This window comes from Eubalaena glacialis, chromosome 8 (genome assembly GCF_028564815.1).
Source record: "Eubalaena glacialis isolate mEubGla1 chromosome 8, mEubGla1.1.hap2.+ XY, whole genome shotgun sequence".
NCBI classification, from domain to species: Eukaryota; Metazoa; Chordata; class Mammalia; order Artiodactyla; family Balaenidae; genus Eubalaena; species Eubalaena glacialis.
The window spans coordinates 84,457,154-84,481,007 of NC_083723.1; the positions used below are offsets into that span (position 1 = coordinate 84,457,154).

General features: G+C 39.1%; 1 protein-coding gene across 4 annotated transcripts in view; it reads left to right on the forward strand.

Moving 5' to 3' along the window:
* BBS9 (Bardet-Biedl syndrome 9) overlaps positions 1-23,854 on the forward strand; it is a 466,187-nt gene that overhangs the window by 400,011 nt on the left and 42,322 nt on the right. For all 4 annotated transcript variants that reach the window (XR_009701766.1, XM_061197900.1, XM_061197902.1 and 1 more), the window contains one exon: positions 1,387-1,609. Coding sequence is in view for 3 of the 4 variants with exons in the window: in XM_061197900.1 (XP_061053883.1) it covers positions 1,387-1,609 (223 nt within the window). In the remaining variant the exon portion in view is untranslated. The remainder of the gene's footprint in view (positions 1-1,386; positions 1,610-23,854) is intronic.

Here is a 23,854-nt window from a genome sequence, read left to right on the forward strand (position 1 = left end):
AGTAGTTGGCCAGGTAACAAGTAGAGATAGGGCATTGCAGCAGGAGGGCCGAGCATGTGTAGAGGCCAGGGTGAGAGTGGGGGTGCAGATGGACAGGGAGAGAATAAAATGGAGCAGGAGCTGGAGCAGAAAGTGCTTTATATGCTAAACTGAGCATTTGGCTTTAGGAGTTGAAGTTTAGGAATAATGTAATCCGATTTGCATATATGAAAGGTGACTCAACTGATACAAGGTTGAGGATAGAGTGGTACCAACAGTGAAGTCACCCGGAGACTCCTCTCTGAGTCTCAGGTTTCTCACCCCTTATGTGAGGGGCTTGGACTATTCTGCAGTATTCTATGAGGATAGTCATTCAGTATCATCCTTTATAATTTCACTTTGATTGTCAAGCCTGTGGTGTTCTAGGTCTCACCAGCCTCTGGGTACAAATGCAGTCACATTGGCAATAATACCCAGATTTCATTCACACTTCTCTATTTTGCTGCTTAAGACCTCCAGACCCCCCGAAAATCATATCCAGTTATCTCTGGGGCCCCCTGCGGATGTCCGATGGGAGAGCATAAGCTGACCCCTCCCGCTTCTCATTCTGTTGTTATCTGAACCCACCTGAGGGTGGTGCTTCCTCATGCCAATCCTCTGTGATGACACCGCGGTCCCTGCCTGCCATAGATATCCCTAGAATTACAGCTTGCAGGGTGCCAAGGTGACACTGCACTCCGCATGGTCTTCACTGCAGCCCAGCCACACTGTTCCCAGCAAATGGGGGTAAATGGCTCACTTCCTCACTTCGTGTCACTTTTTGTCACCTGGGCATGGGAGTGGGACTGGATAGGCTTGTGTCTCCCAAAATCCCTCTTGACAAAGCTCCTCTGGTTTTGGCCTGCAAACCCAAGGCTGTGGGACCAATAGCTGAGAGAGACATCAGGGTTTTCTCTCCATTCCGGTTTCCCCCAGTCTCCCCTTGTCCTGGCTGGTTCTCCTTCAGCAGCAAAATGAACTATAATCCTAGGGCTTCACTCTCTGGATCATCAAACGTATGTACGCCTGAGATGATGATGATTATCATGCCTGGCACAGGGCTAAAAGCTTCTCATATACCATCTCATTTAATCACCCCCACCCTTGGAGATACATATTATTAGTATCCTCATTTGTAGGTGAGGATGAGGCTAAGAGGAATTAAGTAATGTGCTCAAAGTCAAACAATTGACAGAGCTAGAATTTAAAACCAGACTGGTCTGGAATATTCCAGACACCAAGCTCTTAACAAGTCCCCAACACTGGGACATAAAAACACTCATAATCTTATAACTTGATTAACAGTAAAGTGCTTACTTTGCTCATTTGTCATCTATGCATAAATTCCAAATTGGCTTTTGCATCCAGGGCTGGGAAGAAACGGTGGATGCTGCTATTTCCCACCTTTTGAAGACCTGCCTATCGAAGAGTTCCAAGGAGCAGGCTTTGAACCTCAGCAGCCAGTTGAGCATACCCAAAGACACAAGCCGATTGAAGAAACATATCACCTTGCTGTGCGATCGATTAGCCAAAGGTGGACGTCTCTGCCTAAGTACTGACGCAGCGGCTCCGCAGACCATGGTCATGCCAGGTAAGAGCTCCATTCATGCTCCCAAAACACAACTGTACTTTGGCCAAATTAAAGGAATGTGCCTGTGGTTGTACTTGGGGTTTACATTTCATATTAAAGTGATGATAGCCAAGAAAATTGCTTTCACGTTTCCCCTCAGATATCCCAGGGTAACCACTTGGATAAATATTCTTGGGGTATTTGCTTGCTAGACATTTCTAGAATGGTATGTCTTTTTTCTTCCCTCTGCTTTTAAATATATGATCCATTTTGTTTTGCTTCTAACCAATAAAAAGTGGATTAGAGAATAAAACTATTTTTAAGGAAAATTTTACTAAATGTGATCTCACGATACCATATTTCATAAATGTAAATAGCATAATACAAGCAGCTAATATAGTCCAGATGAGTCCCATCCCTTCTGCTGTTTTCCTGGTTGTGGTCACCAGAAAAGGGGGAAGAGACAAAGAAAAAGACTGGAGATCAGGAGACATGAGCAGGCTTCAGGGCTGAGCCCTCTATGTGCCAGGGGGAGAGAGATCCCGGTTGCCCAGACCTGGGCAGTCAGTGATGACCATGGGCATCCAAGTTAGCCCTTCCCACAGTCAGAGGGGCTGAGCCGTCAATAGCGCTGCATTCGGTCCTTTAGAGGCCGCAGCTCCCAAGTCCCGCTTAGCTCTACTTAGTGTCTCTCTTTATGGCAGCAGCAAGGAGCATAAGTAAATGAATTTATTAAATGCAGCAGCGGTAGCATCTATTTCCTCCTAAAGCAAGGACCATAGTATGGGAAGTGGTGTGGAGTTTTTCATCTTCCTCCTTACATGCGTTTCGTACACTTACCGCCCACCCCCCCATGCTGATGTTACTGCTCATGTGACCTGGATATGTTTGTTAACTTTCCAGAGTCTAATTTCTCCTTTCAAAGTGGGTATAATAATGCCTTCCTTGTTGCCAGGGCATTATATGTTTGTAAAGCACCTAGCACAATTCTTGGAACAGAGATACACTCAAAAAATTCGAACTATAATTATTACCATTGTACGGATGTATGCATAATTCACCTTATAAATTTGGGGTGGAGAGAATGGCCGGCTTGGGACCATGGGATTCTGTATTCTATGGTTTGAAAATTTTTTTGCCTTAATCATACACAGGCAGAACCTAACTTTCATTCCAAAATAATATTTCTAATATGGCATCTCAGAATAGAATTGCCTTCCTACATAGAAACAGTTCTAATAGTTTGTCTTAATTTAGGTCTTCTTCATCTTGCCCTTGTTAACGTCCTCCTAACTGGTCCTTGGGCCTCGATTCATCCATCTCTGTCCACTGTTAGGATGATTTTCCTAAGAAATAAATATGTAGGCTTAATGAGATAGTAAATGAAAAATGTTCACTATAATCAGCAATCAGTATATGGCTCTCCCTCCTTTCTTGCCAATTGGAGAAACAAAGGAGGCTTGAGGGAGAAGGCCAAATACATAAAAGGAGAAGCTTAAAAATAGATGGACTGACCCCCTGATTGGCTGGTGTGTTTGTCAGTGCAGGCCTCGGGAGCCCTGCATTCTCTTCCCCACGTCCTTGTTGGAGCCTCTTTGGGAACAGCCACTAGGAGTCTGGTGGCATTGCTGTGAGCAAACACCTGGACACCTGGAGAGAAACGATGCTTCTTTAGTCACATTTATTGATTATAGAACTTTAGACATTTGTTTAAATAACTAGATTTGGAAGCAACCTCAGGGCTGTGTCCTTAGAAACCCTTGATGTAAAATTTCTGAATGTTTGGAAGGAAGAGGTAGAGGAAAGGAGGAAGAGAAGGAAGGGAGGCAGAAATGAAGGAAGGTGGAAAATGTGTTTGTTCACAAACCAGGAATCTGGAAGCCAGGTGTGTGCCTGTCACGCTAGTCTAGCCGAGTTCATCCCGTTGGAGAGATTGAGGCTGTGCGTATTTGTGGCGGTCATAATTGATTGCTTTTACTTAATGATGACCCACTTTTTGACTTTAGTTGAGTGACTGTCCCTCCCACCTGCCATATCCAATCATGATAGCGAGTTCTTAAAATTTGTTAAATCAGTGCTCTTCGTCATTACCATGCTCCATTATTGCCTATAATACCTTTCCTCCATAGAGCTCAGATTTTTCACATACTCATTTCTGTTCTTAACACGTTTTTGAGGTAGAAGAGGCATGTAGAATTATTGCTGTTTTACAAATAGAAATGGAGTTAAGGAAAGCTAAATATCTTTCCCAGAGTTACATGGTTACCGGAATGGTTAGGTCTAGAATCCAAATCTTGTAGCCCACTGTGCTTCCCTCTAGACCACACAGACCACACGGTACAAATATATTTCTAGCCAGAGCCTCCTCCTGTGTGAGCTACTCTTGATCTGGCCTTGTTTTCACTTAAATTGGCCTAGGATTGTGGGAGGAAAAGGGCAGAAATTTCACACAGTCTCTTTTCTTTGCTATGAGGAATATAATAAGGATTTACCCTGTATTTGCTTTGTGCTTAATTTTTATTATCTCTATAGGTGACATGGTACCATTATTACAGAGATTATTTCTGAGTTATTTCTGCTTCAAACCAGTAGTTGTGAAATGTATGATGTTTAGCTATAGTAGTTGTTTCAGAATATGTGAAGGTAAAGTGGCATATTAGAAAGGAGTAGATTACTGAACACATAAGCATACAAGCATTTTTCACAGACATGATCTTTTTTTAATAGCTGGGCAGGAACTCAGAAATCATCTGGTTTACTTCCCTCTCTTAACAGCTGAGGTAACGAAGGCCCTAGGAAGATGAAGTGACTTAGTGGTTGATACTAAAAGGCAGGGGTGTGTGTAATTTTACCATGTTCCCTATTAAATTGCAGATGAATCTCAGAATAAAAAACTCTTGGTCTTCTCTAGCCTCATGACTTTATGAACCCCGCGCCTTGGATGTGCCCTTTCTTTGCTCCAGTAAAGGCCATGATGACAACATCCTCCCTGGCGTCCAGAATTTGAAAATATTTCCCACTGGGAATTACCTTATGGACTTCTTTGCCTCACATTTCTCCTGCTTGCCTTTATCAACCTTCAGCTTCTCTATCAGGATTTAGCCTAATCTTTATTGGGTATTCTTTTTATTACAGAACCATCAAACTTGTATTTTTCTTATATGTACCTCTGTATTCACATCTTTCAGCTGGGGAATATTGCATTTTCATTAAATGTCTTTTTTCTAATCTCGGTGGTATGTATTCTACCCTTAGAACAAGAGTTACAGAGGGCCACCAGGGTAGTGTTTTAAAAAAAATCTGAATGTGAATGCCTTTAGTTGCCTAGCTGGCTTTCTCATACCTGTTTATTACTTGCTGCATCCCTGCAGGTGCTTGAGGCTGAGGTTTACCTTAGATTGCTAGATTGATTAAACTATGGGAGGTTCGAGACTAATTGGTATCAGAAAAAGACTACCTGAAACTGGAACCAACATTTCATTGTTTTCATTTGGAAAACAAAAGATTTGTTTGAAAAAGAGTAAAATTAAAATCAACAGTAAGTTTATCATATATTTGCGAAAATTTATGTTATGCCTACAATTTTGTGCCAATTCTTAGAGACAGCATGAAGGAATTGCGTGAGGTTTTTGTTTTTGCTTTGTTTCTGGTATGATGGACACTCAAATTTGGCCTAACTAGCACCTTCACAAAGAAGGTAATTTTTAGGAAAAAATATTCCAAGGCATAATCCATTTTCCTAGGGGTCTTTCTTTGATATGCAAACCATTTTCTTCAGAAACATCTATCATGTCATCATTCTAGCCAATTTTCTTCTCTTCATTGTTAAATGGACCAATTGCCAGATTTTCTTTTTTTTTTTTTTTTAACATCTTTATTGGAGTATAATTGCTCTACAATGGTTTGTTAGTTTCTGCTTTATAACAAAGTGAATCAGCCATACATACACATATATCCCCATATCTCCTCCCTCTTGCGTCTTCCTCCCACCCTCCCTATCCCACTTCTCTAGGTGGTCACAAAGCAAGGAGATGATCTCCCTGTGCTATGTGGCTGCTTCCCACTAGCTATCTATTTTACATTTGGTAGTGTATATATGTCCATGCCACTCTCTCACTTCGTCCCAGCTTACCCTTCCCCCTCCCCGTGTCCTCAAGTCCATTCTCTACGTCTGCGTCTTTATTCCTGTCCTCAATTGCCAGATTTTCTCCGGGTACTGTCCTTGCATGTGATACAGGCGGTTCTCTAATAACACTTTAACTGCATTGCATCTTGCATCATTTGCAAGGTTTGTAATTTCCCTCTGCAGCCCATTTATGCTGTATTTGCAAGTTTCCAACAGTTCGTGAGAGATGAACCGATACAAAAAGTTGATAGCAGATGGGGATTCCTCTAGTGTTAAATGTGGAAAGATACTGGAGTAGAGACTAATTTTAAAAGTGGCCAGTTAGTTTTTGAGTGAATGTCTTTGTATTATGCTTTTGCTTTTTTATGATTACAATTGGGATAATTAGAACATCTATAAGTAGGAGAATCCCCCCCTCCCCCAAATTATGTATGTAAGAATTTAGAAGGTGCTAGCCTGAATTCTGATCTCATGTGCTAATGTGGCATTTCAAAGCAATGGAGAGTGGACAAGGTGAATTAATTGAAAAATGTTGCTGGGAACAGGCCAACCATTTGGAGAAAAAATAGTTAGATTCCCTAGCCCATTCTGTGTGCCACGATACATTTCAGATGGATAAGAGATATAAATGTAAAAAAAAAAGGAAACACAAAAACACAGAATGGAATAGAGGTAGATACATAGACATGGGGGTGCAGGATAGGTCTTTCTAATAAGTCAGCAAAGGCAGAAAGCAAAAGACAGAGCTTCAGTGACACACATCTCAAAATCTGGTCCAGAAGCATATAAACCGAGGTGTGTGTTAATGATAATTATCCTAGGTGCCACAGTTATAGGTGGTGTCTGTGTCCTCCTGCTATTTCTCTTCCATGTAATGTGTACATTTTCGTACAAATAACATATATAACTTTTGTAAAAAGAGACTGTGATAGAAAATGCCAACAATAAAATGACTATAGTTGTATCAGAAATGGTGGTAAGGAAAAAACAAGGATTGGTTTCATAAATCAGGAAATTAATGACTTTTATGTTATTCAAGGGCAATGACCTGTGTTTATGGGGCTTGTCTGTATTTCAGTTCTGATACACAAACCCAGGTACTTTACAGGACTTTGTGCAGCTAGTTTATGGATTCTGCCTCCTTCCTACCTCTGCCTCTCCTCTCCGAAAGTAGGCCAAATCATGCAAGTTATTGATCTCTGAGCACTTTTTTAACCTTTTCCCAAGTGGCTTCATAATTGCTAAATTGGGTGAGCACTTTGCCTACAACCCCCTTGACTGCTCTGCAGCCTTTTTCAGTGAGACCATTTCCTTCTTAGAACGTTTTCATTCCTTGGCTTCTCTTTTACTGTTGGAAACTGTTCCTGGCCCCCTCAGGCTTGTCTTTTCCAGTCTGCTTTGTGCCTTCTTGTTCCTTTTTGTCTCTTGACTATTGGTGTTCCATCTTTATGGTCTCCTGGACGATCTGATCCAACTACCGCCTGAATTCCATGTGCTTCTAAATTTGTACCTTTCTGTCTGGCGTCTTCCAGGTTTCACATGTCTCCATTAGTACCCCACAGTCCTCTCCAATTCCACATGCCTGAGTGAAACTCATCTCCTACGGTGCGCCTGATCTCAGTCGATGATATTACCCAATGCCCAGGGCAGTGTCGTCAGAAACAATCTTGAGTCTGTTTCCTTTCCTCTCCATGTTCAGTCAGTCAACAAAACCTGATGGTAGCACCTCCCAAATATATCTCTTTCCACTCTCCACATTGCCATTATATTACTAATGCTCTTATCTCCTATTCAGACTACTAAAATGACCTACCAATAAAATAGTCTTCTTGTATTAAAAATCCTCTTTTATTTTTAGTACTACCATCAAAAACAAACAACTTATGAATGTTCATAGCAACATTATAATCAAAAAGTGGAAACAATCCAAATATTCCTCAAATGATGAATGGATAAATAAATATAGTATATCCATACAGTGGAATATTCTTTAGCAATAAAAAGAACTACAACATGGATGAACCTTGAAAACATTATGCCGAGTAAAAGAAGCCAGTCCAAAAGACCATATATTATATGATTCCATTCATATAAAATGTTCAGAATAGGCAAATTCATAGAGGTAGAAAGTATATTAGTGGTTGCCTAGGCCTGGGAGTGAGGTGGGCATGGGGAAGTGCATAGTGATGGCTAATGGTATGGATTTTCCTTTCTTGTAGCTAAATCTGTATACATCCATAATGAATTTATACTTTTCCATGAATATGAGTTTCTTTGGAAAAATAGGGATCTGGGTATGTTACTTCTCTGCTTGAAAATATTCAACAGGTGTTACCTACCACATTAAATCAAAAGTTCTAAGCCTGAAATACAATGCTCCTTACTAAATAGACCCACATTATCCTTCTACCCTTATATTCTGTACTTTCTTCCTTAAAATCCTTTACTAATACTGAATTTCTCAGTATTTTCCATATACACAATGCTTTGTAAGCTTCTATACTTTTAAATAGTTTCTTTGACTTAGAGAGTCAGTCTTTAGCTGGTGGTAAAATCACCACTAATTTCTGAAGACCCAGAAGAAATGATATTCCACAAAGCATTCGTTGGCCTTCCTGGCACTACTAGTTCTTCTCTGTGCTCCCCTGGTCTCTGGTCATAAGGCTCTTACAGTACTTATTGTAGGGTACCATTGTTTAATATTTTTATTTCATCCCTTACCACTGTATTAGTTTGCTAGGGCAAACTAATAACAAAATACCACAGGCTGGGTGGCCTAAACAACAGAAATTTATTTTCTCACAGTTTTGGAGGCTGGAAGTCCAAAATCAAGGTGCTCATAGGTTTGGTTTCTCCTGAGGTCTTTCTCCTTGGCTTGCAGATGGCCACCTTCTCTCTGTGTCCTCACGTGGCCTTTTTCTCTGTGCATGCACACTCCTGGTATGTCTTCCTCCTCTTATAAGGACACTAGTACTTTTGGGTTGGGGCCTCACCCTCGTGACCTCATTTAACCTTAATTACCTCTTTAAAAGCCCTATCTCCAAATACAGTCATACTGGGGGTTAGGGCTTCAACCTGTGAATTTTGGGGAGGACATAAGTCAGTCCATAATACCTCCAGATAGAAAGTAAGTGCATGAAAGACTCAATATATTGATATATTGTATTCTTTTTTGTGAACACAGCATCCTACTTATGCCTGGTATATATATAGTTGATGCCCATCATATATTTTTTAAACTTCTTATTTTGAAATAATTACAGACTCACAGGAAGATGCAAAAATACTACATAGAATCCCATGTACCCTTCATCCAGCTTTCCATAATGGTGATATTTCATAGACTGTAGTATAGTATCAAAAATAGGAAACTGACCTTGGTCTACCTTATATTTTAGAATGAATCAGTGGAGCTGTTTCGAAAGAGGCTAAGTCTTGAAGTAGGTGTGAATTTTAGACTTTTAGAAAGGATAGTGGCAGATATTATAGATAGAGTTGGTGATCTAAGCAAGGAGGTATGGGTCTGTAAGTAAACTGGTTAAGTTTCAGATTAGAAATTCAGTTTGGTAGATCAGTAAGCATCTTTTGATATAGGAACTTGAAAAGCTGGATAGAAGAGATTGAGCATGATGCAAATGGTGATGGAAGCTATTATAGATTCTTAAGCTATAAGTGATTTATGAAAAAACAGTGTTTTGTTCAATTTAAAAAATGATTTAAAAAACAAAACAAAACAAAACAAAAATAACCCCCAGTGTTTTAGAAATACTAATCTGATGGTGGTATGCAGGATAGAGAGAAGTATGAAGAATAAGGAAGAATATAGATAGTCATCAAGTTTTTTAGTTGCCATTGATGGAAATGATTAAGTTTGTAATTTTGTTATGAATAATGTGCTTCATTTCAAATACAGTGAGCTTGAGATGATTAAGATGCATCCAAGAAAAGAGATATGTCAATAGCTGGATCTGAGGGATTTGAGTTGAAGGGAAAGATTAAAGCTTGAAAGTAGATTTTAGTATCCTCAGCTTAGAGGTCATCATTGCAACTTTGCAATTGGATGAACCCTCTGGTAGTGAAGGCAGAAGCTGGGGAACACTGGATTTGGGACTTATCTGCAGAGCCAGACAAGAGGTGGATTCTACAGGGAGGAAGTGAATTTCAAGGAATTCCCAGAAGAGGTTGTGTCAGTACTATAAAGGACAGAAGAAGGTCAAGGAAAGATCCTTCTGTAACTGGAAGGAACAGTATAGGAAGGCAGATAGAAAAGAAGTAAGTAGGCTATGATCAAGGTTTTTATTTCTTTTCTTTTTCTTCTCTTTAGAAAAGATATTTCGAGATGTTTGAAGGTCAGGGGGTGGTGGCAAGATGAGAGTGCTAAAATCCAACATTCATATTAAATGGGAAGGTTTGAGGAGGCAGAGGAATAATCTAGAATACAGGTAAACTGAAAAGAGTTAGTATTTGAGAAGAGAAAAAAATGAGAACCCAGGTATAAATTGGAAGTGTAGGGAGATTTAAAGAAAAGAAAGTTTAATGAAGTCCAGCCACATGAGCTTTGGAGAAATAAAGTTTTATAATAATCTGTGAGCAAGAAGGCGTGAATGGTGAGGTGGTAAATTAAGGTTGATTTGCAGGAGCTGCTGTGCAAGAAGGGGTGAATGGTGAGGTGGCAAATTAAGGTTGATTTGCAGGAGCTGCTGTGGGAAGGACAAGCTCAACCATTTAGCAATTGTGCAGCTACTTATTCTTCGGGAGCCATAGTTTCCTCACTTGAAATATTGAGATAGCCCCACCTTGTTTTGAAATAACACACTGTTTCAAAATTGTTTTGAAAATCAAACTATATTGTTATAAGTAAAGAAAGCATTCAGTTTTTAATAGGATGCTCGTAATTATCCATTGTAATAGGGAGTCCATACTGGGATGAATAAAGGTTAGTGGAAGAGTATTTGAATCCAGGATTATGGTTGTATTTGAGAGGAGAAGCGATTAGGAGTAACTATTGGGGAAGGCCTATCATCAAAGACCTAATAGAATAACATTCTCCCTGTGTGTACTTAGCAAATACTTGTTGATAGACAAGCTGGCTGGTAACTAATTAGAATGTGATGACCAAAGCCCAGTTTCTTGGAAGTAGGGCTGTTAATACAGTAATAGAATACCAGGGGAGTTTGAGGAATTTCCTTCTCTACAGATGTTTAAACTAATACAGATAGTCAACAGTCTAAAGATAATTTGGGGAAAACCCTGCCTGAAAGTAGGGGGGATGAATTAAATAACTTTTAAAGTGCATCACTATTTCTGTTTCTTTAGTCGTGTCGTATGAACAAATATATAAAATGTACATTTTTACCGTCATCCAGCTGTAAATGTGAGCTGTCTTTTCTTTGGACTATTCTCATATGAAATATTATAATAGAAACCATAACTCTGTGTAATTTTCAATATCCTTAAAAATTACATAGGTTGGCCAAAAGAAAGAGTATCTTTGTAACACTGGAGCATCCATGAGGAAGATATTTATCTCTGAGGCTTTGTATGATATCAAAAATAACTTTTCTCACATATTCGATTGACATTTGGGACTGTTTTATCTTCAAATGGGAGGATGAAAAAATTTGTATTTATTCCAGCTGCTGTTGGTTTGAAGGGATTTCTACAAATTCAATTTGTAAAATTGATTTCTAGTTTTCTTCCCCTCAACTTCTACCCCTGCCCGAACTTCTGCTATGTCAGTGGGTCTGCCTTCAATACTAAGGTTTTACTGGTTCACCTCAAAATTGTAGTAAATACACATCCTGTTTTCTTCCCTTCAACTTTTACTCCCAATACCTGCTGCCTCTCTGAGGAATTCGATCTTCAACAATAAATTCTCTGCTTTCAGTGTAAGTTCAGGAATATTATTAAAGTTGTATTTATTGTTTTTCATTTTCCTTTAGATTTTAGGGTGCCTGGATAAAGTATTTCAAGTGCTTAAAAGCAACTCACCAACCAGTTACTTATGTGAGACAGTCATTAAAACTTATTTTATATCACTTTATTTTCACTTAAAATATATGCATAATGAGAAAATCCACAGATAGATGGGGCAGACCCAGCGATCTGGCCTCCTCCTGTGGCTTAGTCATTCTTAGTTTTGGTCAAAATACCTGGCCTAAGCTCAGAATGGCATTCTGCTTCTGACACCGCACAGACCCCCACAGAGAAAGGTGATGTTCTTGCAGTTTGAACTGCTAAATGAAGTCCGGTCTAAGCTGCCGGCCTTTATAAAAAACTTTTCCTACTAAACTTAAAATAAATTTTTTTTTATTGTATTTATTCAAATAAATTGTTGGAATAATTAGCCCCTTCTGATTTATGTGTAATGTGGTTATTTCTTAAACAATTTAAAATTAAAATGAAAAACTATTATAGCTGGTGGTTCTCGGAGCATATAATCTGATTCTGAAAAGTAAAGCACCTTTAGTTGTATTCCTCTGTACAATATGTCTCAACTCTGTATGTTTTTTAAAATGTAGCTTTTTGTTTTTAAAATGTTTAATTTTTTATTTGAAAATAAACATTTTGGTTAGTTAGAAGTTTTGTAATTTCTTTCACGTCTACTTTCTGAGCCATACTCCATGCCATATGGAAAATGTTACTGAAAAATAAAGTGATGTCACTCTCTAGCTTCAGGAGCTGTGATTTATGCTAATACCGATAGGATGATTTTTATTTGGTGCAGGTATTTGCATATTGGTTGTTTTAAGATATTTTTGGCTTTTATTTTTTTTGTTAAAAAGTAGGCTTGGAAGTGACTGTAACCATAAAACGAGAAGCAAATACATTGTACTAGTGAGTAGTGTGGCGAGGGGTGCAGGGCTCCAACTTACTAGTATTCTAGTTATAAGCAAGTGCCATGGCAGATACCAAGGGTTCTGGTGTGAAGTCTGGTGGGTTTCAATGAAAAAATAAAGTTTGATGCAGCACACTTTGTCACTGGGACATTTAGTCAGTATACTTATGCAGATAAGTTACCTGATGTTGTTATCTGTTTTTATTATTTATTTATTTATTATTATTATTATTTTTATAAATTAATTAATTATTTTATTTATTTATTTTTGGCTGCGTTGGGTCTTCGCTGCTGTGCGCGGGCTATCTCTAGTTGCGGCGAGCGGGGGCTGCTCTTTGTTGCGGTACTCGGGCTTCTCATTGAGGTGGCTTCTCTTGTTGTAGAGCATGGGCTCTAGGCGCGTGGGCTTCAGTAGTTGTGGCACGTGGGCTCAGTAGTTGTGGCTCGCAGGCTCAATGGTTGTAGCTCGTGGGCTCTAGAGCGCAGGCTGAGTAGTTGTGGTGCACGGGCTTAGTTGCTGCGCAACATGTGGGATCTTCCCAGACCAGGGCTTGAACCCATGTCCCCTGCACTGGCAGGTGGATTCTTAACCACTGTGCCACCAGGGAAACCCTGTTTTTATTTTTTTAAGAGATTAAAAAAATAATCTCTCCTTTCAAAATTAGATAAAACATGAGTGCTATAATTTTTAAAACTTAACATGTTAACTCATGGATAATCATTGATAATTTATACACTTTATAAATTTATAAATTATGTACTTCATCCATCATTTCCTTTAAAAAACACATCATATAACAAGCCAAGATTGAGACCCCAAAGTGAAATTGTTGTTGAGTACTTACTTACTATGTTTCAGGCACTGTTCTAGGTACGAGAGGCACAATGATAAACCGGACAAACAATTCCTGCCCTCATGGAGCTAACATTCTGGCATTGGGCAGTCAATATACAGAAAACCAAATTTTAGACAATGAAAATGCCAACCAGCAAAATAAGTCAGAGTAAGGGGAAAGAGTGCCAGTTATAAACCATTTGTGCCCGTGTCTTTCTTATGACTAAAGCTTCTTTCTCTTTTCTTTCATTTAGTGAAATGGAAGGATGGTATATTTTATTATTTGAGACAGATTCTTTGTGTGACTAGTTAAAATAATTCTGTGTTTGGTTATATAATTTAGTTTAGTTCATTACTATTAATATTATTCGGGCACTATAATTTTCAAAGTTTTCTGATGAAAGAATGTGTTTCAATTTCCAGAAAAAGAAGCCAAAGTAATTCTTTTTAAAATAAAATTTTATTGAAATATGGTTGATTTACAATGTTGTGTTAGTTTCAGGTGTACAGCACAGTGATTCAGTTATATATATATATATATATATATATATATATATATATATTCTTTTTTAGATCAAAGTAATTCTTGAGAAATTTTCCTAATAAATTTGATAAAATATCTGTAGTGATCATTAAAACACTTTGTACCATAAAAACAATTTTCATATTATTTTCATCATATCTTTGAGTTTATTCTTATTTTTGTGTTATATCATCAGTCATTATTGTCTACTCTCTGTTGACATCAGCTTTCTAGACTATGACATCTCTGAGGGCAGAGACTGTCATTCATTTCCATACTCTAGAATCTACACAGAAGGTGCTCAGCACATCCTTGTGAGACTGATTAGAATTGAACCATTTACCTGAACATTATCTCCTCCCTTTTCTGATTTCACATTACTCAGTTCTCTATTCCTCTGTACCCCCGCCTTCCAACACACCCACTCCACCTCCAGCTGCTCCTCCACTCCCTTTTTGCTCTGCATTGTGGAACCCCATGGATTTCTAACCTAGTTTTCTTATCAGTTTCCAGCCTGAGTAAATCTTTGGCTTTCCTTGGATCTGCCCTGGGACTGGAAATAGTTGCTAATATTAATCATAAAACTGACCCAACTGCTTCTATCTTCTTTCATGCTGTGTAACTTCACCTGGACCCTCCCCTGCTAATTAGAATGCTATTTACTTGTTTTTGATTGATTTCCCGCCTTATTTTCAACAGAAGTTAATCCTTGTCATTTTACTCAAGATCCCACCTCTTCTCCAAACTGAGCAGAAGACATCCTCCTGCTATACCATGAAGATCAAGACTGTCAAAGCAAACTCTGCTTCCCATCAGTTTACTTCAGAATTTCTTTTGTAATTTTATTCATTGTTTGTCTTTCTGTTCTTTCTCAGAAGAAGACCCACTTGATTTTAGGATTAAACTCAGACTTCTTACTTTGGCCTACAGGACTCTGCTTCCTTTCTCTCTCTCCATCCAGTCCTCTACCAGCAATTCCCCCACAATTCCTCTTGCCCTCTCTGCTTTAGCCCCACAAGTCTCCTTTCAGTTCCACTGATCAAACTTTTCCTTGCCTCAGGTCTTTGCATATGCTGGTCCCTTTGTCTTGAATACTGTCCTCTATTTACCCCCAAACTTTCACCCACCACAGATACTCATGCTCACCAGCTAATTTATATCCATCCTCAGGTCTCAACTTACAGGTCACTTTCCTGTAAGAGTTTTTCTATGACCCTTGTTATTCTCACACATGGCCTCTTGGACTGTTTCTTCAGAGCATAAAGCATAGTTCAAAATTATATGTTCACTATGGGTTTATTTAATATTTTCCCCACTATACTATAAGTTTCATGAGTAGAGAAACAATGTCTGTGTTATTCACTACTGTATACTGCTCAGCTCAGCGCCTGCCATGTAATGAGCATCCCGAAGACAGTTAATGGATGAATTGCCTCCTCTCCTGTATTCGTGTTTCCTCAGGGACCTTGTAGCCCCATATTCATCTCACTTGAACCATCTGCCTTTTATTTTCTGGTGTTGCTTTCTCATTTCTAAACTTTGCTCAGTTTTCCTCTGTTACATTACATTGACTATCTTCTTTTTCTTCTCCTCCAGACTTATAAATTATACCAATTATATTGTGGTCTCTTAAATATAAATTTGGAATGAAGCTAATAGCAGTATCTGTGAACAATTCATCTTTGGTATAGGGAACAATATAAGAAGTATAATTTGCACATGTAAAATTTTTGAAAGGGGAAAAGGAGTTTTCTTCATGAAATAGGACTATTTTTTGTTCATTTAACAAAAATTAAAAAAAAAATACCATCATGTTCCAGGCACTATACTGGGCATTGGAATATACTGATTAAGAAGAGAGACACCATTTCCACCCTCATGAGAGCTTACGTTCTGGTGGAGGAGCCAGATAATAAACAGAAGAGTTGCAGGTTGTATTATGTGTGGTGAAACAGATAAGAAGTTGAGAGTTGCCAGTGGGGGCTTCTTTAGACAGGGTGATTGGGGAAGGCTTCCGTGATTAGAAAGAACTAGGGGAGGGGCATTCCAGGCTGAACAAATAGGATTCAAAGGCCTGGATTTGCTAAGAGAGTAGAACTTAAATGTTCACACACATACACACACACACAACACACACAGGTAAATATGTGAACTGATGAATGTGTTGATTAACTCATTGAGGGGAATCATTTCACAACATATTATATATCAAATCATCACATGTACAGTTTAAATCTCTTACAACTTTATTTAATTATACCTTAATAAAGCTGGAGAAAAAAGAATTTAAAGGGCTGGAGGTGAGAAAGGGCTTAGTGTATTCAAAAGATACTTGATGGCTTGATCTTAATGAGGAAGTGTGGTAGGGAGAGCCACATCATGGAGTATTCCTTACATTTATGGTAAGGAATTTAGATGTTATCCTATGAGTAGTGGGAAGCCATCAAATGGTTTTAAGCAGGGAAATTATATGATCAGATCTATGTTTTTAAGAATTATTATGGCTACTGTGTCTGGAATGATTTGGAAAACAGCTGGAATGGAAGCAGGGGGAGAGCTAGAGAGACTATTGTAGAAGTGTAGGCAAAAGGTGACGATGACTAGAGTTGTGGCAATGGCATATTTTAGAGGCTAGAATATGTAGAACGTGGTGATGGATTGCATGTAAGGGGTGAGATGAGGGAGGAAGCAGAGATGACTCCTGGAATGTTGGATTTAGTAACAAGGTAGACAGTAATGCTGTTGGTGAAATGGGGAATGTGGGGGAAGACCAGTGTGTGTGTGTGTGAATGTGGATGATGGGGAGGACAGAAGAAAAGACTCAGTTTTGGGCCTTTTCCCCCTGTGAGGCCTAGTGGGCACCCAGTCGTAAATGTTGAGTGGTCTGGATCTCAGGAGAGACGCCGGGGCAGCAGAGAGACTGTCGGGAGGCGGCAGCCTCTGTATGGTATTTGAAGCTGGATGGGCTCACTTGTATGGAGAGAGAAAACAGAAGGGAGGCCTCATCTAAATCTTGAGGCCTTCCAGCATCTCGAGGTCAGGAAGGGCAAGAACTAACATAGGAAATTGAGGAGAAGTAGCCAAGGAATGAGTAAGACGAAAACTGTGAGAAAGGAGCCACATGGAAGCCAAGAGAGGGGAGAATTTCCAAGGTCAGCATTGTCACATGCTGCTGAGATGGAGCAAGATGAGGGCAGAGGTGGGAGCTGACAGACTTTTACCTAAGGTTCTAATATATTTTGTAACATTTCTTCTTTTGTATATTTGTTCCTTATCATTAATGGAAATAAATTTTATTTTTTTTTCAGTTTATAGAAATAGAGAGTTTAAGCATTATGTCAAACAAATCAGTACTTTGTCCCCATCTTGTTATTTCTTCAGAAGTACACAGTATCAACCCCATTCCTAATAGAACAGTACCAAGTTTCTTGATTTAGCTTCAGGCCCTTCATAATCTGGCTTAATCGTTACTTCTTTCACTCCTCTTTTCCTGAACCCTTAGCTCCAGTTAAGCCAGTTTCTTTACTTATTCCTTCTTTATGTTCCGGGTACTGTTGCAGGCAGTGGAAAATTGATGGTGAACAAAACAGACATGGTCTCTACCATTACGGAGTCTATTTTGTCAATTAATGAAATAATCATACAGATATCCAGTTACAAAATGAGGTACATACTATGAGGCAAAAGATGATAGAGGCTCAGACTTGGGAAGTAGCAGTGGAAATCAAGAGGAGCAGATAGCTATGAGAACTTTTTCAGGAGAGAAAATCAGCAGACTTTATTAATTGATTGGAGATAAGGGTTGAGTGGAAAAGAGAAGTATTGGGGAGGGCTCCTGGATTGCTTGTTCTAGTTGGCTGGTGCTCCATTCATCAAGAAGGCATCTTTGGAAGACAACGAAGGTTGAAGGAGACAGGTCATGAGTTCAGTTATATCCACATTAATTTGAGTGCTTATCTCATGTCTGCTTTTCCTGCAGGAATCCTTCCCTGAATATTCTATCCTTTGCTAATTATTCTAACTCCTATAGATTAAATAATGTTAGCAATTTCATATGCTTCAGCCCAGTACTTACTGTCAATACTTCCCACTGGCACTTCTTATTACACTGTCTGGTTCTCTAATATGCTGTATATCATTCTAATTTAGAACACAAACTCCATGTGGGCAGAGAGTACATGATTACTATTTTTGTTTATACAGTTGACAACACTTGGCAAAGTATGATGTTATGTAGTAGTACGTATTTGAATCCCCAGCGTTACTATGGGATTTTCTTAAAATAAGGCTAATTTCTTATGGGTTAATTAACAATCTACAAAGATTCATTAGATAACAAATGTCTTCCAGGGCAACAGGAATGAATGAGTTTATTGACATAAAGTGAATTATATACTCTGACATTCTAGTGGAATTTGTTCCCTATCTGGAACTACTTTCAAATTAAAGATGTGAAACCCCTACTACTTACTGTGTTGAGTAGTATTAACTGAACTTCGAGTAAAAGACAAGGATGGTGAACCCTTGAGTTTTGCCAGTCTTATATTTTGCTTTTTGTGAGTTATTTCTTTAATACATTACAAAACATCATCTAAATTTGTGTCTGTTATAGAATTTGATAACCCCTTCCTACTTCAAATTGGCCTCAGAGACTTCAGCATTGGAAAGTTGGGATTTTATTTTCCCGGCTCTTTAAATGTAATATATTTGAAGACAGAGGCACTGTCCTGTAAGTTTATAGCCTAAATAAATCTATTTTAAAGGTGTGCTGGTCTGGGGCCAGGTGGCATAGTGGGATGACATATGAGCTATTCACATTTGAAGACCTGGCATTAAACACGTCTCAGGATGCCAGGAAAATGACATTAGAGGTGTCAATTTGCTGGAGTCCTTGGTGGGCATCTGAGAACATCACAGAACCATTGTAAGGTCTTACATAACGTATCCTCTGTAAATTATATTGCTCCGTTAGCCACCTAAGGTACAAAAGGGCAATTTGAATGACTTCAGTTGGCATTCAGAACTCTTGTTTTAATAAGTAATGAGAAGTACAAGCCATGAGAAGTACAAGACTATCTGAAAGAAAACCAGCCTAATCTAAAGGGTTGTGTGTGGGACTGGGAGTTGAAACTTAATCTTTTATATTTCTCTAGTCTTTATCTGGCTCATCAGTTATTTAGCAAATATTTACTTAATCCCCCTTTTCCAAGCCGTTATCATTTCAGGCATGGATTTTCTAACAAGACAAGTTACCTTTCTTCTTCCTGGCTTCAGGTCTCCTACAAATGCCAATAATAATATTTCAAAGAAGTGTCATGAAAAAACTTATTATTACTCAAAAAAAAATACCATAATAATCCTGTCTTGAATACTTGTAAAATCATCTCTCAATAATCCCAAGGTGCTTAATTGGACCGCTTATCTGAAGATCTTTTACCTTTTTTCATTTGCCTTTGCCAAGAATGTCTAGAAATTATACACTCAGTTTCCATTTGAATAGCTTTTTGAATTACTTAAAAGGCCATCAGCGTGAATTCATATTTAGTATCTGAATCTAAGGTTTCCTTATTGTAGTTACACATTGTGTGCTAGCCAGAAACATCACTTAATTTGAGAAAGCATAAAATGCTCAAAGGTACCAGTCAGACTTTGATTTTTATTGTGAAAATATATTGCAGTAACTCACAGACTTACCGTTTGTTAACTTGACCTATTTAGTTCCTTTCCTTTTGCATTTAGCATAAGTCCTTTGCACAAAATGGTCTGGTTAATGATTTTTTTCAGAGGAGACTCTAACCAGGAAGGCAGTGATGGTGGACCATGACAGCTGATGAGGGGTGATCCTGGGCAAAGTGTGTCTGTCTTCTTTCTTTATCCAAGAGGAGGATTCAGTCTGAAACCAAGCTACCCACGGATTTGTGGCATTTCTAAGGAGTTGGTCCAAGTTGATAGTGCTCCAGGCTGCTTCCAGGCTCTCTTCTTTCCAAAGATCCTCCTGTTGGCTAGGGTGGTTGGGATCCTCCATGGAGTGCAGGATGCTGAAAGACAGGCAGATGGTTTTTCACTCAACGTCTCTGAAGCTCAGTTTCTTTTTCTCTACCTCTAACTGTTAGGATCTCAGTATCCCTCTCTCTGTGAGCCTGTGATACAACCCTCTACGAACAACAGTCCCAAGTTCTAGGTTATGGCTTGTGACTCTGCTGATTGCTTGGGCAGAGCCTTTTGATGGCCCATAAAGTCTGTTCATAGAAAGATGTGAGGAGAATTGGGGCTAAATTGTACTTCTTTAATTGAAGAGGTGATTTCAGGTTAAAATATACTTTAATCATTATCTCTTGGAATTAAAAATTCATTTATTTTATAAATCTTTATCGAGTACTCATTATGTGCCTATCACCATTACTAGAGTCTAGGTGTATAGCGGTGAACAAAATAGATGAATGCTCTGCCCTAATAAAGCATCCATGCCAGTGGGGAAGGAAGGCAATACACAAACAAAAAAAGATAATTATAAACTGTAATAAATAATATGAAGGCAATAAGCAGGGTAGTGTGGTAAAGAGTAACCAGCAGAGGGAGGAGGAGGTATTGAGGAAGCCTTCCTGAAGAGGGGTCATCTGCTGTGAGACTGGGAATATGGGAAGGAGCCATCTGTATGAAGATGCCGTTGGTGGGGTAGGGACTGAGAGTAGGGGAAGCGGTAGACATCCCAGAGAGAGAGAATAGGAAATGCAAAGGATTCAAAGCAAGTAGGAAAGAAGGCCAAGGTGACTGGGGAGAATGACAGGAGATGGGATTGGCAAAGTGGGTAGGGTCCAGATCTTAGAGGAGGCCTTGTTTTAAAGTTTAGGTTTTATTAGAAATGACAATCCTTGAAATAGGACATTTTTATGAACCTGTTTTCTCTTAGACCAAATGAAAGGTGGCAATCCTAACCTTGACTAGCCAACGTGCATTCATAATCTGGAATGGTTTTGAGCAGAACCCAGCAGCATGTTGAAAAAGTACTTTATTATATTCAAAGGCCTGAGACCACTCAGTTGTCAGGCACTTATCACTTGAAAGTGGAGGAGTAGAAAAGTTTAAAAGGCTGTAGCAATAACATTTGAGAAAATGAATAATTTAAAGTGAATTAAATCATGAATAATGAATTATAAAAAAAGAATCCTCGCTTGTGATGAGAGATTCATAATTTTCATTTTACAGCAAAATATAGTTGGCTGCCATGCATTCCTGACTTACTTCATCTAAGTACAGTTAGGCCCAACACATTAGTGCCTTGATGTGCAGACTTACGACTGGCTTCTTGTGTTGAAACCATTAAATTTTAATGTATTCAGCTTGAGCATAAGTGGTCACAGATGATTCATAACACTGCTCCCTGCTTTCGGTGAAAATAATCGTCAGCAAGAGAATTGTCCCCAATGGCCACACTTATCTTCGTAGTTGATTTCCTAAACATTTTTGTGTCCATAGGAGACCAGGAATAAACATTGCATAGCTGATGGGTAAAGCACAATAATAATTGCTTTAAAACCACAGGATATTTGATGATGATAAAGTAGAACTCTGTAACTGTTGACATTTTCTTTTTTTAATTCTTGGTGTCAGGAGGGTACAAGTGATATATGCTGCTCTTTAAGAATGGAGTTAGCCAACCATGTGTGTGTGTTTTTTTCTTTAAGAAATAAATGCCAAGAATTGCCCACAGTATCATGACTTCATCATCTAGCTGTCGGGCATAGAGGCAGGATGAGCCAGCAGGCTTGCCTGACTGATGCTTTAGATAGCAGCTTAACCCAATAAAAAATAATATTGTGGCTTGGGCATGGGAGACTTACCAGTCTGGTAATTGAATGCTCACCTGACCCAACCACTATCCACTATCCAGGTACTGAGAAATTTCAGCCCAATACGCTGCTAGCTGAATTTACGTGTCTTATGCAACCCACATAGACACATATGATCTGATGATGTCCCTTCAGAGTTGAAGTCCCGATTACCTTCACAATAAACTCCCAGTTATCTGCCATGACTCCTGAGTCCCATAATGATCTGGCTTCTGTGTCTCCAGCCCCTTCACTCATACTTGCCACTTATGCAGCTGCCATTCTGACCTACCCACAAGCTCCCGGAAGGAGGCGTTTTTCCTTGTCTTCAGGTCTCCATTGTCCCCAGGCATACAGCTTCTCTTCCTCGGATTCCCATTTTGCCTATTCCAGCTGACTGACTCATGTGATCTTTTGCAACTCAGATATTGTCTGAGACCATTCCTTCCTCTCCCCCTACTCCTAATATCCTTCTCTCCCTGAGTCATGGCTCTACCCCCATTTGCCCATTGCACCCTATATGGGATTGCATTGTATTATAGAGATCGGTATCCCCTAACCCCACCCTGCTGTGGGCTCCTTGAGGATAAAGGATGTGTTTCGTGCCCTTGGTACCCCTAGCTGTTAGCACAGAATTTGCACGTGGTATACTCTTGGTGCTGGATGAATTGCTGTATGGAGTATATCTCTTTCTTGGCCCTGAAATGCTGTAGAACAACTGGCTTTTCTGCAAACTGGGCTAGGTATCATACTGGATTATTCTTGGTAGTAACAAGATAACCAGACTTACTTCAGTCTCCTCATCACATTACAATTTGACTGCTTTCCTTTCTAAATGAAGACATTTTTACAATCCCATTACTTAATGAAGGAGCATGGTTCAAACTTGCTGTAACTCTGGAAATCCTCATGAGACTCATTCATTAACTATTATGAGATTAGCCACACCTGGGTATAGGCTTTGATTCAGGTGCTCTGAGAATTGCTTTTATTCAAGCAAAGTCAAAATAAGAGTGCTGTTGCGTGCTTCCCCTCCCCTCTTCATTGTAGTTTCAGTGCATGTACCACTGAACAGTCTGTCTCATTAAATAAAGCAATAGTATTTTAGGGCTGGAAGATAAACCTAAAAGTCTCCATTCTAATACTCCAGGCCATTGTGTATCTAAAACTACCCCAGAAAGATAGATCTTTATTCTTTTTCTTTTCTTTTCTTTTTTTTTTAGATGTTTATTCTTAAGCATCTCCAGGGATAGGCTTCCACAGCCCTCTCAATTATGTATTCCATTATCTCACCAGTCTTCTCATCAGGAAGGTTTTTTCCCCTTAATGTCTAACTTTAACCCCTCCTGTTGCAATTTAAACTCATTTCCTTTTGTCCTGGCTTCAGTGGAAATAAAAAATAACTCACGAGTACCCACCCACCCCTATTTGTAATTGAAGATGTCTGACTTCCTCCAGGCAGCTCTTTCTAGTGCTAAATGGACTGAGTTTTGCCCTTTTTCTCCTTTTGCCTTTCTTGGAGGCAAAACTTTACAAGTTTTGTTGTTCTTATTGCACCAAGTATCAGGGACTATACATTTCAGTTCTGTCATTTTAATCCTACAGCTTATTTTTTCAGTCTACCAATCTGTATAACCTTAGTAAGCCACTTAACACATTGAAAAAGAATCAATGGACACCATTGTAAAGTGCTTTACAGTTAGGAAAGTCTTCATCTCTTCAAGAAATCTGCTACCATTGTCCAGTACCCTCCCTCCCTGATTTCCATACCTAGGGGTGAAATGTTTTTCTTGTCTTATTTCTTCCCTCTTCATGCATACATTTCATGTGGCCACAACTACAGTGTTTCTGGGTCCCAGTTCTACTCGCTGCTCTGCCAGAATAGCTCAGGGGATAGAGGGAAGAGGAAACGGCTAAGTAGCCATTAGCATTGGCAGAAGCTACAAATTTCCAGCTCATGGAACACTGATCTTTTTGGGAATCTGAGATAAGAACTTGGGAATAATATGAAAAGGAAGATTAGCTGGAACATAAAAATACAACTGTATCTTCCTCCTAAAAATAGGAACTTCTCCCTAAAAATTAGAAAGGAGATAGTGATAGGTGTGAATGAGG